At 51.5% G+C, this 13,513-nt stretch overlaps 1 protein-coding gene across 7 annotated transcripts in view; it reads left to right on the top strand.

Moving 5' to 3' along the window:
• Window positions 1-13,513, top strand: part of MYO9B (myosin IXB) — an 81,588-nt gene that overhangs the window by 8,348 nt on the left and 59,727 nt on the right. For all 7 annotated transcript variants that reach the window (XM_090289895.1, XM_090289896.1, XM_090289897.1 and 4 more), the window contains exon 2: window positions 4,808-5,703. In XM_090289895.1, coding sequence (XP_090146021.1) covers window positions 4,864-5,703 — 840 coding nt within the window. In that variant the 5' untranslated portion in view covers window positions 4,808-4,863. The remainder of the gene's footprint in view (window positions 1-4,807; window positions 5,704-13,513) is intronic.

A 13,513-nucleotide genomic window follows, 5' to 3' on the forward strand; every position in this document is an offset into this window, starting at 1 on the left:
TTTTATAGTCTGGCAGCTTGACTTCCATTTGGTGGCAAAGATGTAATTCTCTCGAGTTCTGGGGAGACCGGGCCCATCAGTGTGGAAATGTGTTTTGCTCCTATTCACATTTTGTAAGCATTAGTGAGAAGGTAGAATGGGCATTTTCATTTTAACTTCAGGATATTTGGTGAGATGGTTTGGATGAAGACAGACACGTGGGTTTTCAGGACCTGCTGCCCCTGACGCATGACTGCAGCCAAGCTGTCTCCCCACCACCACCCTCCGCCCCCAGAACCTGCCGCCCTCGGTTCCTCAGCTGCAGACCTGCTTCCTTTCATTCCAGTGTAGCCTGGGGATTCTCAAGGCACAGGTTTCACATCCACTTGTGACAAGAACCTTAAGCCACAGCATGACTGATTCCCAGGCCTCAGACTCCATTAAGACTTAATGAGGAAGGCATACTTGGAAACCAAAGAAAATGGCTGAGCCCCCCCCCCCCAAGGGATGTGTGATTGTTTAATCACAATTTTCAGTGAATTATCATAACTCTGAAGCTGTGATCATCAGAACATCATGCAGGAATCAGCAGTCCAAAGGCAGACCCACATGTGTCAAACAACTTAATATACAATATTTAATAAACATAGGGGGCTCCCTTGTCAGAGAAAGGATTCTTTAGTTAATAAAAGGCATTAAAACAATTACTTCACTCTGGAGAAAATTATATGGATCCCCATTTAACCTCCTGCACTGTAATGGGCTGATTAGTGTCCCCCAAATTTATGTCCACCCAGAACTTCAGAATGTGACTTTGAATGAAAATAAGGTCTTTGCAGATAGTATTAAAGATCTCAAGATGAACTCGTACTGAATCCAAAAGACACGGAGACAAAGAAATACACTCTGTGATGATGGAGAAAGAGGTGGAGGTGAAGCCACAAGCCAAGAAACACTTAAGAGTTGGTGGCAGCCACCAAAAGCTGAGAGAAAGGCCTGGGATGAATTCTCCCTCAGAGCCTCCAGAAGGAGCCAGCCCTGCTGACATCTTGACTTTAGACTTTTCCGAAACTGTGAGATAATTAATTTCTGTTATTTTAAGCCACCTGGCTTGTAGCACTTTGTTATAGCAGCCCTAGGACACTCATACACCTTCCAAAATAACTTCCAGATGGATAAAGGCTTAAATGTAAACAATGAATCTGGGAAGGTGTAGTCCCATGTTAACTAGATCTGGGAGAGGAATGGGCAGTAGACATAAAAAAATAATAAGCCACAGATCTGACTGCCTGGAAAGGGTACCATTTGTCTCAAAAAATGTCATGTGCAGAAGTAAACTGAGCCCTCCCTGGCTGGTGGCTCAGTGGATTGAGCGCTGGCCTGTAAACCGAAAGGTCACCAGTTTGATTCCCTGTCGGGGCACATGCCTGGGTTGTGGGCCAGGCCCCTAGTTGGGGGCATGTGAGAGGCAACTGATGGATGTTTCTCTTACACATTGATGTTTCTCCCTCTCTTTCTCCGTTCTTTCTCCTCTCTAAAAATAAGTAAATAATTAAGATAATAAATAGGTGAAGAAAAAGTAAACTGATATGAATTAGTTTCATCAAACATGGCAATGAATTAAAAGCCTTTCTATACAAAGAGCTCCTCCAAAGCAATAGTCGTGCTTCAGTGGGAAGAAAAATGGGCAGCAAACATGAACGACTTAAACAAAAAACAGCTGTTCAGTAGACATAATTTTTTAAAAAATCCAGCCTGACAGTTGAAGAAATGCAAGTAACAAGATGCTTCTTTGTGTCCAGTGAGAATCTATCCCTCGGAGTATTACAGGTAAAAGGATGCCACCTGTGACATGAGAGGATGCTGGGCCGGAGGATACGTCCTCAGATTTTGCACCAGAGGCATTGTTGCCTGGGATCTGGAGGAGGGCTTTGAGGGACATTCCAGCCTGAGGTCAAGGATGGCACCACAAGGAAGTCATCTGAGATTTGGGTGTGAGAAGCAGCAGGCAGGGTCTGGGGAAACTGAATGGGTGGCCAGCCAGCTGGGGAACCTCATGCCCTCCTGTGGGTCAGGGGGCTCTGGGCTGCCCCTTCATGGTTGGGCTAAAGAGGCCCTGCAAAGTCTGGCCTGTGAGCCTGGCTTTGGGCTGGGTGTGGAGCAGCTGCAGTGTGCCAGTCAGCCAGTGTAGAGATGGAAGGGTGGCCCTGCTGTGTTGCGTCTGCCGACCAGGGGTTGATGAGAAGAGACAGCAGTTCTTGGGGACTTGGTGAAAGCAGACAGGATGTGGTCAGTGGGAGGAGCAGGGAACTAGCCTTTGGGATGTTCCAGGCGGGGCAGAGAGGTGACGGTGGTGGGCTGGAGGGGGGGCAGGGCAGGAGGGGTCCCTGCACAATGCAGAGCTAGTGAACGGGAGCGGGAGCGGGATAGTCTGCTGGCAGCAGTTGTGACTAGTGGGAGGTGGCACCTTCCAGGGAAGGGGGCAGTTGTTTCCATGGCGTGGAGTAGGGAGCAGTGTGCCAAGGGGCAGGTGGGAACAGGAAAGGCTGGCTTCAGGCTGTGTGGAAGCAAGGAGGTGACCAGGCTCTACCCTGGGCTGGAGATGGACTTTATTAGAGTCTCTGGCTCTAAGGCACATGTGCTGTTAATGGGTGGGTCCTCCCCCTATAAATCTTTGGGAAAGTGGAAAAAGGGGCTGATGTGGGAGGAGAGTCTGAGTCCCTGGGGAGAAGGTTCAGGTGAGGCCTGGCTAAGCATTGGAAGGGCCACACAGGTCTGGCAGAGGAACTTTCCAGGATGCAGTCATGGTGGCCTGGGTGGGCTCTGCCAACAGCTAGAGGGGTAGCTATAGCAGGACAATCATGTGGACCCTCTGGTGGACAAGGGAGGGGCCCCAGCTGCTTTTGGCTCTGCCCCTTCACTGCCTTTCCCCCTCCCTGCAGCTCTTGAGCAAGCCTTATCTACTTCCTCCTGGCCTGGGGTGGGGCGTGCATCAACTGGCCCTGTAATGGTGCCCCTCACCCCCAGTCTCTGAGAGCAGGGTCTCCTGTTATCCCCATCAGGGGACCCAGAGCTGCAAATGTCCCCTACCAGTCTCTGTTTACAGCAGGACTTCGAAAGGGCCTGATGATTAGCTTTCCCTGGAGGATGTGAGGCTTTGACCAGACTCTCATCAGGGCAGGTGGCAGAAGCTGAAGGAGTAGGATTATGTCACTCAGCTCTGATGGCTTCTTGCTTAGGTTGGTGTCTGCTGGGAGGACAAAGCAGGCTCATTTGTGTGACCTCTCCACTGCCTGCATACAGGTAGCTTGGGCGTGAGACAGTCCAAAGCCCCCCAGCCTGTGGGCTGGATCGCGCCTCAGGAAGTGGTGGTGCACATCAGCCATGTCTTCACAAGTGCAAGTCAAGAGGGGTTGTCTCTGCCTGAAGCCCTGGCTCTGTGCATGCCTGTGTGCATGTGTTCATACGAAAATGCTCTGTGCATATGCCTTTTGTGTGTACTTTCATGTGTGTGTGTGCGTGAACATGGGTGTGTCCTATGAAATTGCACCAACATGTGTACGTGTCTGTGTGCTTGCATGTGTGCACAAGTGTGAGTGTGAGCATGAGATTGTGTTCATGCATGAGTGTCTTCATGGTTTATACTCCCTCACATTTGTTTGCATATTAGTTTCTCCCACTGAACCAGACCTTTGAGCCAAGGTTCGGTTCATCTTTGTATCCTCAGCCACACTTAGGTGGCACACAGTGAGCCTGCGCACAACCCACACGTAGTTATGCCTCTTGCTCCAGGACACGTTTTTCACTGTGCCCACATTGGTTGCATTTTCTCTTTTTCCTTCAGTGTCTTCGGAAACAAATGCATTTTTTGAAAATAAACTTTTTTGTTGGAGTCATTGTAGATTTACAAAACAGTTGTGAAGAGAGTACATATATTCCCTGTATCCCTTACCCACCTTCCCCTATCGGGACCATCTTACGTTATGAGGCACATTTGTGCAGCTAAGGAACTGATGTTGGTACACTGCTATTAGCCAACCTCCTCACATTATCTAATGTCACCACTTCTTCCATTTGTGTTCTCCCCATGGTCCAGGATCCATCCCGGGGACCCCATTGAATTTAGTCATCATGTCTCCTCTGTCTGTTACTCATAACCTTGTTGCTCATAACCTTGGCAGTCTTAGGAGAACTGGCTGGGCATCCATCTGAGGTTTTCCACAGGAGACTGGGGTAGTAGATTCTAGAAGCAAATGCACTCTGAACAGGTTTCTCAAGTGAGTTTTTTCAGGGCTCTCCTGACTTCATCCTCCTCATTGGAGTTTGGGATACATTGTTTCAGAGTCCCTGAGTTTCAGGGCAGGTTTGTTCTTGCTTATCCCCCCCCTCCACCTCTTTCTGCCCCTGGTATATTGTGAGGACATAACCAAGGCCTATAGGGCCAAGTCTTCATCTGCCTGGGGAGCTGGCAGGGGAGGTTTTGTCCAAGAGAAGCCAGGAAGGACATGGGCTGGGAAAGCCTTAGCTGAGACATGGCCATGACCATTGGACTTGCAGGTTGAGAGGCTAACCCTGGATGGGGAAGGATGGGGGCTGAGATGGAGTAAACTCCAGGGAAGGGTTTGATCATGGGGAGGAGGAAGTCTGGTGCTGTCACTCTGGAAGAGCCACAGAGGTGATATTTAAGGATAGACACAGAGGCTCTTCCCACCCTTTGGTTTTTGGGGAGAGCCCTGTCAGTGGCGGGGGTATTCAAGCCTGGGGCGGGTGTCAGTGTTCCCTCCCACAACTACTGTGCCACTATGACCTTGCCACCCCTCCCTTTCAGCCCCAGGACACGTTCCGCAAGCCCGGGAGGCATGCTGAAGCCAGGCAGCTGGCAGGATGAGTGTGAACGAGGCAGGCAGCTCCGGCTGCCAGCGGGAGGCGGCCTACCACCTGCACATCTACCCACAGCTGGCCACCAGCGAAAGCCAGGCCTCATGCCGCGTGACAGCCACCAAGGACAGCACCACGTCCGATGTCATTCAGGACGCTATCACCATCCTGCAGCTGGACGGAACCAAGCGCTATGTGCTGGTGGAGGTCAAGGAGACGGGCGGGGAGGAGTGGGTGCTGGACGCCAGCGACTCTCCTGTGCACCGCGTGCTGCTGTGGCCTCGACGGGCACAGGACGAGCATCCCCAGGAGGACGGTTATTATTTTCTGCTGCAGGAGCGTGACTCTGATGGGGCCATCAAGTACGTGCACATGCAGCTAGTGGCCCAGGCCACAGACACCCGGCGCCTGGTGGAGCGTGGCCTCCTGCCTCGGCAGCAGGCAGACTTTGACGACTTGTGCAACCTCCCCGAGCTGACCGAGGCTAACCTCCTAAAGAACCTCAAGCACCGCTTCCTGCAGCAGAAGATCTACACGTATGCAGGGAGCATCCTTGTGGCTATCAACCCTTTCAAGTTCCTCCCCATCTACAACCCTAAGTACGTGAAGATGTACGAGAACCACCAGCTGGGCAAGCTGGAGCCGCACGTGTTCGCGCTGGCCGACGTGGCCTATTATGCCATGCTCCGGAAACGCGTCAACCAGTGCATTGTGATCTCAGGCGAGAGCGGTTCAGGCAAGACACAGACAACCAACTTTCTGATCCACTGCCTCACCGCCCTGAGTCAGAAGGGCTACGCCAGTGGTGTCGAGAGAACAATCCTGGGCGCCGGCCCCGTGCTAGAGGTGAGCAGGGCAGTCGTCTGAAGGGGTTCTCTGTCTTAACGTGTGGGTTTTATTATTGCAAGAAGATAGTTACTTATACTCACAGTTCCCTAGCAACAGGAGCTTCACTAGAAACAAAAGGCTCAGCACGCTGTGCAGAGCCACATGGGGAGGTACCAGGGTTGGTCAGGAGCAGCAGGAGTAAGGGGAAACCATGGAGAAGGGTCTCTGTCATGATTTTCATGGGAAGTGATGGGTGAGGAAGGGTGAACAGGGTTAGCGTTGGCTGGTTTGAATAATTTCAGGGCTGCCCAGGTTGTCTGGTACCTGGCCCTGTGGTGATCAGGGCAGGTGGACAGTGGCCCTGAGTGCGGAAACTGGATAAAGAAAGTAGTTGGAGTTCGGGCTCTGGCTGGATCGGTTAGCATATGGAAGATGTGCTCACAGGGAAGTCTTTTGCCCTCTCCAGGAATTGGCTAACCCCAGGAGGGCTAGTCTCTCCAGAGTCACCCAGGTCCCAGATGTCAAAGCATCAGAATGTAGAAAACAAAAAGGCCTCATTAATACATTGTTGACATCTGGGAGGTGGCAGTCTGTAACCAGGTCCCAGAAAGAAAAGGATGGCATGTCCAAACTGAGCAGTTCATAATGGAGCATTTCCAGTGGGGCTGTGGTGTGAAAGAAGCCAGATAGGTGTAGTGCAGGCCGGGGGGCTCAGAGACAGTGAGGGAGGGGAAGGGCCACCTGGCAGCACCGCACAGTCAGTGGGGGAAGAAACACCCTCCGTCCTCTGTCCAGTATCCCATGGCCAAACCCCATGGAAGCCATTGATGTGTTGCTGTGGGTAAGCTTCTGGATGCAGGGGCAGCGGAAGTGGCCACACACTGTTCCTCACTCCTGGGCTCTTACAATAAGTCATCCACACTGTATAGAGCACAGCCTGACCGTCGTCACCTTGTGAGGGCCGGGGCAGTGTGTGGGCCCAGAGGGCTACACTTCTAGATTTGGCACCTAGGATTCTTTCTTTTTTAAAAATAAGATTTTATAAATAATTATACATAAGTAATTTTAATCTTAAGTATTTAATTCTATTCAATATGATATAAATTACTGTATTTCTTAGAGCAGTTTTAGGTTTATAGCAACATTGAGCATAGTACAGAGTTTCCATAGATCCCCCTCACTCCCCATGCTTTCCTCTATCATTAGTGTGTTACATTTGTTACAACTGATAAGCCAGCATTGACACATTGTTATTAACTCAAGTCCACATTTACTTTGGGTTCACCCTGTGTTATACATTCTATGGGTTTAGACAAATGTACGATGTTGCAGTATCATACAGAGTAGTTCCCCTGCCCTAAAAATCCCCGGTGCTCCACCTGTTCCTCCCTCCCTCTCCCAAACTTATGGCAGCCACTGGTCTTTTCACTGTCTTCATCCTTCTGCCTTTTCCAGATTAGTTTCTTTCACTCAGCAATATGCATTTAGATTCCTCTGTGTCTTTTTGTGGCTTGAAAGCTCATTTACCAATTAACACTTCATTATCTGGGTGTAGCTTGTCTATCCACAGGAACCCAGACCCCCATTCTTGGGGTTGCGGGGGTCTCACCTACCTTGGAGCATTCACCTTCAGCCTCTGCCAGTCCCCCAAGCTGAGAGCCTAATGCAGCTGCCTCAAGAGCGCTGTTGTGCGAAGTCACTGAAATCACATCTAGGCCGAGCCTGCTCAATGTGTTTCAGTTCTTCTTCCTCCCTGATGATCTCTCAGATCATCAGCAAGATCTGTTGGGGCCACATGGCCTGGCCCTATGCCTACATGGATAGCCTGTATGTAAAGATTGTCATTTTTTGTGTAAATGTTTTAAAAACTACTGAGTAACCCAGCCACAGAATGGACACTTTTCTCTTGAATAGTGTGGGCCCCGGGTGTGTCCATCTATTCTGATCTCCCATTCATTCTGCAAATATTCCACCCACATGTCTGTCAGGCACCAGGCACTGTTCTAGGCACTGGACTAGACGGTGGCCACAGTGGGCACAAAGGCCTGCCTGAGCAGAATTGTCCCCCAGTGACAAGAAGGCAGGCAGAGAAATAAACAACAGGCCTCATGTCAGAGCTGAGAGCCAGTGAGAACAGCCGGCAGGCCCAAGGAGCAGGGTTGAGGGGGCAGGAGGCAAGAAGGTGATGCTGAGCTGGGCCTGGAAAGGGGGGTGAGCTGTGCAGGAGGAGGCACGGCCAATGCAAAGGCTGGGAGGCTGGGCTGGGCCTGGTGTGTTGGAGGAAAAGCGAGAGCCCTGGAGGGTACAGGAAGGGGCCTGAGTGGAATGAGCGAGGAGCAGAGTAGGAAAGCAGTGGGGACAGAGAAGTGACGGGCAAATTATTCATTGCCTTGTAGGCTGCGGGGAGGGCCCTATGTGACATGGGAGCCAAGGAGAGTATCCCAGGTTCAGTTTGGCTCCATCCCAGCTCTGAATCTCAGCTGTGATGAAGCTAGTGGCCCCACCATCCTCCCAGCAAGGATCAGGAGCCATGACAGGTGCTTTAGGCCAATGCATTGGTGCCTGGCACCAGAGTCCTGAATAAAATGGTGCAGGCGCTCAATGACATTAGAAATTAAGAATGTGAACGAGAGGACAGACCTAGTGTTTACCACGGGGAGCATTTTGCCAAGTGGACATCACCCCTCATGGAACTGGCAGGCGGGTGGGTGTGCCCATGCTTAGTCAGGACACTAAGCCCCAAGATCCCAAAAGACATGGCAAGATGTCCTCAGCACCTGGAAAATTCAGGTTTTGCCTTTTTGGAACCTTCTGGAATTCTTTTCCTTAATATTTTTGATCCTCAGTTGGTTGAATCCACGGCTGCAAACCCAATAGTCAGAGGGCCAACTGAACTTTCTCACAACTCTGAAGGCCAGAAATCTGAAATCTAGGCATGGGCAGGGCCACACTCCCTCCAAAGGCTCTAGGGAAGGACCTTCCTTGTCTCTTCCAGTTTCTGGGAGCTCTAGGAATCCTTGACTTGCAGCTGGATCACGCCAGTCTCTGCCTCTGTCATCACATCACCTTCTTTTCTTATAAAGACACCAGTCATTGGATATCAGGCCCACCCTCATGCAGGATGACCTCATCCTGGTGACCTCAGCAATGACCCCATTTCCTGATAAGGCCGTGCTCACAAGTTCTAGAGGATCAGGCCGTGGACATGTCTTTTGGGGGGGTACAAGTCAGCTCACAGCAGCCCCCACTGACTGACAGCTGTCAGTGTCTGTTGCCTTCTTCCCTGAGAGCCACCCTGGTTCAGCAGTCATCCAGGAGATCCACCGCTCTCCCTCCAGCCTCCTTGCTCCTCCCCTGCAGTTGCCCCCAAGGGATCCTGACACATTCTTGGAGGGCCTAGTCACCCTCCAGGGCAGGCATCTGTACCCTGTGAGTCAGATGCCTCTGACCTCGCCTGGCTGCCTCTCTGGAACCAGGGAAAGAGCTAGCAAGGCCCAGTTTCCCCAGCAGTTAGGATCTGCTGGAGGGTGGTGCCCACGCCGGCTTCCAAAACTGGCTTGAGCCAAATCCACATCGCGGCCATAAACATGCTTCCTGGGATGACCTTTTGAAAAGGACGAAGATTGTTTTAATTTAGAGCTGGGCTCCCCAGTCCAGTCACCACTGGTGTCTGGAGCCAGGTCATTCTGTGTTGGGACAGTCCTGTGCACTGCAGGGTGCTGAGCAGTAGTGCTGGCCTCCCCCCACCAAGTGCCAATAGCAACTCCTTCTCCCTAGTTGTATCACTTGAAAATGTACCCAGACCTCACCAAATGTCCCCTGGGACAGAATCTCCCCTGGGTAAAAACAGCAGTCTTAGAGTCATAGCTTGTGATCCCACAAGACCTAGTCACTGTTTCATTCAGGTGCCAACCATTTACAAGTTGTCCATAAGTAAGTCCCAGCCATTCTGAGCTAAGCCAAGAGATACTTTCTAATAACGAATAATTTGTTACTGGCCTTCAGACCCACTTGAGTGTCAGGCTTCAGGTGGCACATTTTCCATCTGTCATCTCTTCTAGCCTTCACAACAGCTCTGCTCGTTTTAAAGGTGAGGAACCTGAGCTGCAGAGAGGCACGCTGGTATGCAAGTGTCCTGGGGCTGCTGTCACAACAGGAATTCATTCTCACAGTTAAGGGGACCAGAAGGCCAAAATCAAGGCATGCGCAGGGATGCCTTCTCCTGGGGTCTCTGAGGAAGAACGGGTCCCAGGCCTCTCTCCTGGCTTCCAGGAGCTTCCAGCGACCCTTTGGCATTACGAGCTGCAGAGAGGCACGCTGGTATGCAAGTGTCCTGGGGCTGCTGTCACAACAGGAATTCATTCTCACAGTTAAGGGGACCAGAAGGCCAAAATCAAGGCATGCGCAGGGATGCCTTCTCCTGGGGTCTCTGAGGAAGAACGGGTCCCAGGCCTCTCTCCTGGCTTCCAGGAGCTTCCAGCGACCCTTTGGCATTACTTGGCTCGTAGCCACATCATTCCAGTCTCTTCCTCCAACTCCATATTGCCTTCTTTCCATAAGTCTCTGTCTCCTTTCTCTGTAAGGACACTGTCATTGGATTTAGGGCCCACCCTAAATCCAGGATGCTCTCCCCTTTAGATCCTTACCCTAATTATATCTTCAAAGACCCTGTGTCCAAATAGGAACCCATTCACAGGTTCCAGGGATCAGGACTTGGACATACTTGGTGGTGGGGCAGGCGTTCCAGGCCACACTGCAGGCAGCCACAGCTGGACCAGGCTTGGAAGCCAGCTGGAGCACGAGGCTGAGTTCATGGTATCTCCCCACATCTTCATGAAAGATTTCCTCTCCTGCCTCAGCCGAAGGTCGGCACCACTGGCAGTGTCCGGGACTTTTTACATACAGCTCCACAAAAGGAGAAGTTGAGTTGTTTTGAGGTTTGGTGTCACCAGGCTTCACCTCCCCCCTCCACCCCCCCCCCCCCATGCGGGTTGCAGCCTCGCTGTGCAATTCTGACCAGAAAACAGGAAAGGGGCACTGTGGAAAGCCAGTTCCAATCAGCTGATTTGTCGCCTGCTGCAGTTAACTGCTACTGTCACAGTTTCACACGATGTCACTTGGCTGTGCTCAGCACACTGCAGCCCGCCCTCTGAAACGCCCCATCCCCAAACACAACATGTAAGTGGGACTTGCCTGAGCCCAGAAACACTGAAGGTGCCGATGGCGGGCTCACCAGGGCAGTGAGGGGTCTAGGGTCTTCCTTCCTATGCGCTGGGGTCCATTATCCATCCCAGGTGCCCTCAAAGAACCTCGCCCCTGCTGCAGCAGCCTGTGGCATTGGCCACTGGGATAGCCACCAAATGCTCCCAGGACATGTGCCTTTTCCTCGGCCCCAGACCTCAGCATCCAGGGTGAGCATGGAAGCATAAGGCCTGGCCTCTCTTTGTCTTTCCTGAACTGTAACAAATGCCACTGGCATTTGCAAGTGCACACGGGGTTTTAATTTCGAAAGCAGAAATGAAATGAGGATCCTTGCTGGCCATGCTGTTTTTCCCAAGTAGCCAGGGGCTATTGTGTGCCAGGATTCAGGGCCTTCATTTAGCCACCTTGCCCTGGCCCCAGAGAATGGAGGCTGAGAGACAGTGACATCCTGAGCTGCCCAGCATACCCACAGGAGGCGGGTGGCCCGGGACAGTGGGACGTAGGACCCAGGGGGTCCTGGAGAGCTCACTGCTGCCTCCAGCCTGACTCTGGGGGCACCAAAGGAGCCTGTCCTGGGACTGGAACCTGTGCCAACCTTGGTTCTGAGCACCAAGCCCCCCTTAGAGCCCCACAGACCCAGGCCCACATGACCCCATACTGTCCCTAGGCCCCCCTTTACCTGCCGTGCTGCTGGGTCTGTTCCCACTACCCTCCGCTAAAACCAGGGCACCAGCCTAGGCAAGTCACCCAGAACCACATGCCATCGTGCACCTTGACCTCTGCCCTCACAGACACCTACCCAGACTGTACCCATTCCTCCTACGGGGCATGATGAGCCAGCTCAGTGTTGGGGCACACAGGTGAAACCGCTCAGCCAGGATGACAGAAGCTTTTGCAGTGAGGGGTGTGCCTCTGCAATTAGGGTTTCTATTTAAGAGCTTTTCTGAGATAGAGTCCACCCATTTCAAGTCAACAGTTCAGTATTTTTTTAGCACATTAATTATGTTGTTCAACCAGCACCTCTGTCTAGTTCCAGAACATTCTCATCACCCCCAAAGGAAATCCCTTAACAGCTGCTCCACGTTTCCTCTCCCTCCAACCCCTGGTAACCACCAGTCTGCTTTTTAGAGTTCTCAGAAGTTGTCCCTTACCCCCTGGCCAGTGGTCAAGGTTCTGGCTGGCCTGGGCCATCCTAGAGGCTGGGTGGCTGGCTTGGAAGTTCAGCCATGGACATGGGGGTCACCCATCGCTGTGGGAGGGAGAGTGAGAGATCCTGGCATGGGATCCCAGGAGAATAGACAGTATAGGGCGATATGGCAGTGCAGGATGTGTCCTGAAGGAGGAGCTATTGAGAGCCCACGAGGGAGATGGGCCCCGCCTGGATGGCTGCAAAAGGCAAGCAACAGAATCTCTGACTGCGTCCGACCCTGGTGTGGCCTCCCCAGGACGTTTAGGGAAGCAGTTTGGGGGGCCTCGGGTTAACAGAGCAGCCCAAAGAAGGAAGGTGCTAAGGCCAGAACCCCAGGGCAGGGCAGGAAGGCGACAAAGGCAGGCAAATTGCACAAAGAACTAGAAGGTGAATAAGGCCTCATGTTGACCTAAGGCCTCACAGACAGAAACAAACAAGGACAAAGGACATGCTTCCACACCATTAACATCTAGGCTCTGATGGATCCTTTCTCTGGAGTAGGGCGTCCTGTGCACTATAGGGTACTGAGCAGCAGCTCTGGCCTCTACCTACCAGGTGCCAGTAGCACCTCCCTCTCCAGTTGTGACAACCAAAAATGTCCCCAGACATCACAAAGTGTCCCTAGAGGGACAAATCACTCTAGTTGAGAGTAAGTTTCAGGCCAACTGCATGCAAAGACTGATTTCAGTTTAACAGATGTTCTGTGTTCTATGTTCTGTACCTAAATAGTTTCAGTTTTTGTTTTTGTTTTCTTTTTTGGTAACATCTTACTGTTGTTACACATCAGAGCAATTCAATTTAGTGGCATCCCTTGCATCTCGTGGTGGCTGGCAGGCCAGGGAGCAGTCCCCACTGGTGTTCTCCTTCACTCCCTGGACTGGTGGTGTTCTCTCCCCCACCCCTACCCCGAGGCCAGCCACAGCCAAGAGAATGGTCACTGTCCACACAAGACCAGAAGTGTCCCAGTGTCTTTGCCATCATCCATGAAGCATGCTTGGGTGCAAGGGTTGGCTTTTTCATCCAAGTTCGGTTTTCCAGGAGAACTGAGTGACTTCTTAAAATATTTTTTCGACATTCTCATTCATCCTTTAATGCGTAAGTCAATACAAAAAATTTTTTTCTGTTAAAAAGAGTGAAATGCGCCCTGCCCAGTGTGGCTCAATTGGTTGGGCATCATCCCACAGTGATGGGTCACTGGTTCAATTCCTAGTCAGGCCATATGCCTGGGTTTCGGGTTCTGTCCCAGGTCAGGCCGAGTACAAGAGACAACCGATCAATATTTCTTTCTCTCTTTCTCCCTCCTTTTCCCTCTCTCTAAAAATAAGTGGGTAAAAAAAATTTTTTTAAGTGAGATGTTACATATGTATAAATGGCTCATTTAAATTTGTCTGACATTATAGCATTGACTTCTCCAGGCCACTGACTGATGCATTCATT

This window comes from Furipterus horrens, unplaced genomic scaffold (genome assembly GCF_987537825.1).
Source record: "Furipterus horrens unplaced genomic scaffold, mFurHor1.1.pri manual_scaffold_10, whole genome shotgun sequence".
In the NCBI taxonomy this organism is placed as follows: Eukaryota; Metazoa; Chordata; class Mammalia; order Chiroptera; family Furipteridae; genus Furipterus; species Furipterus horrens.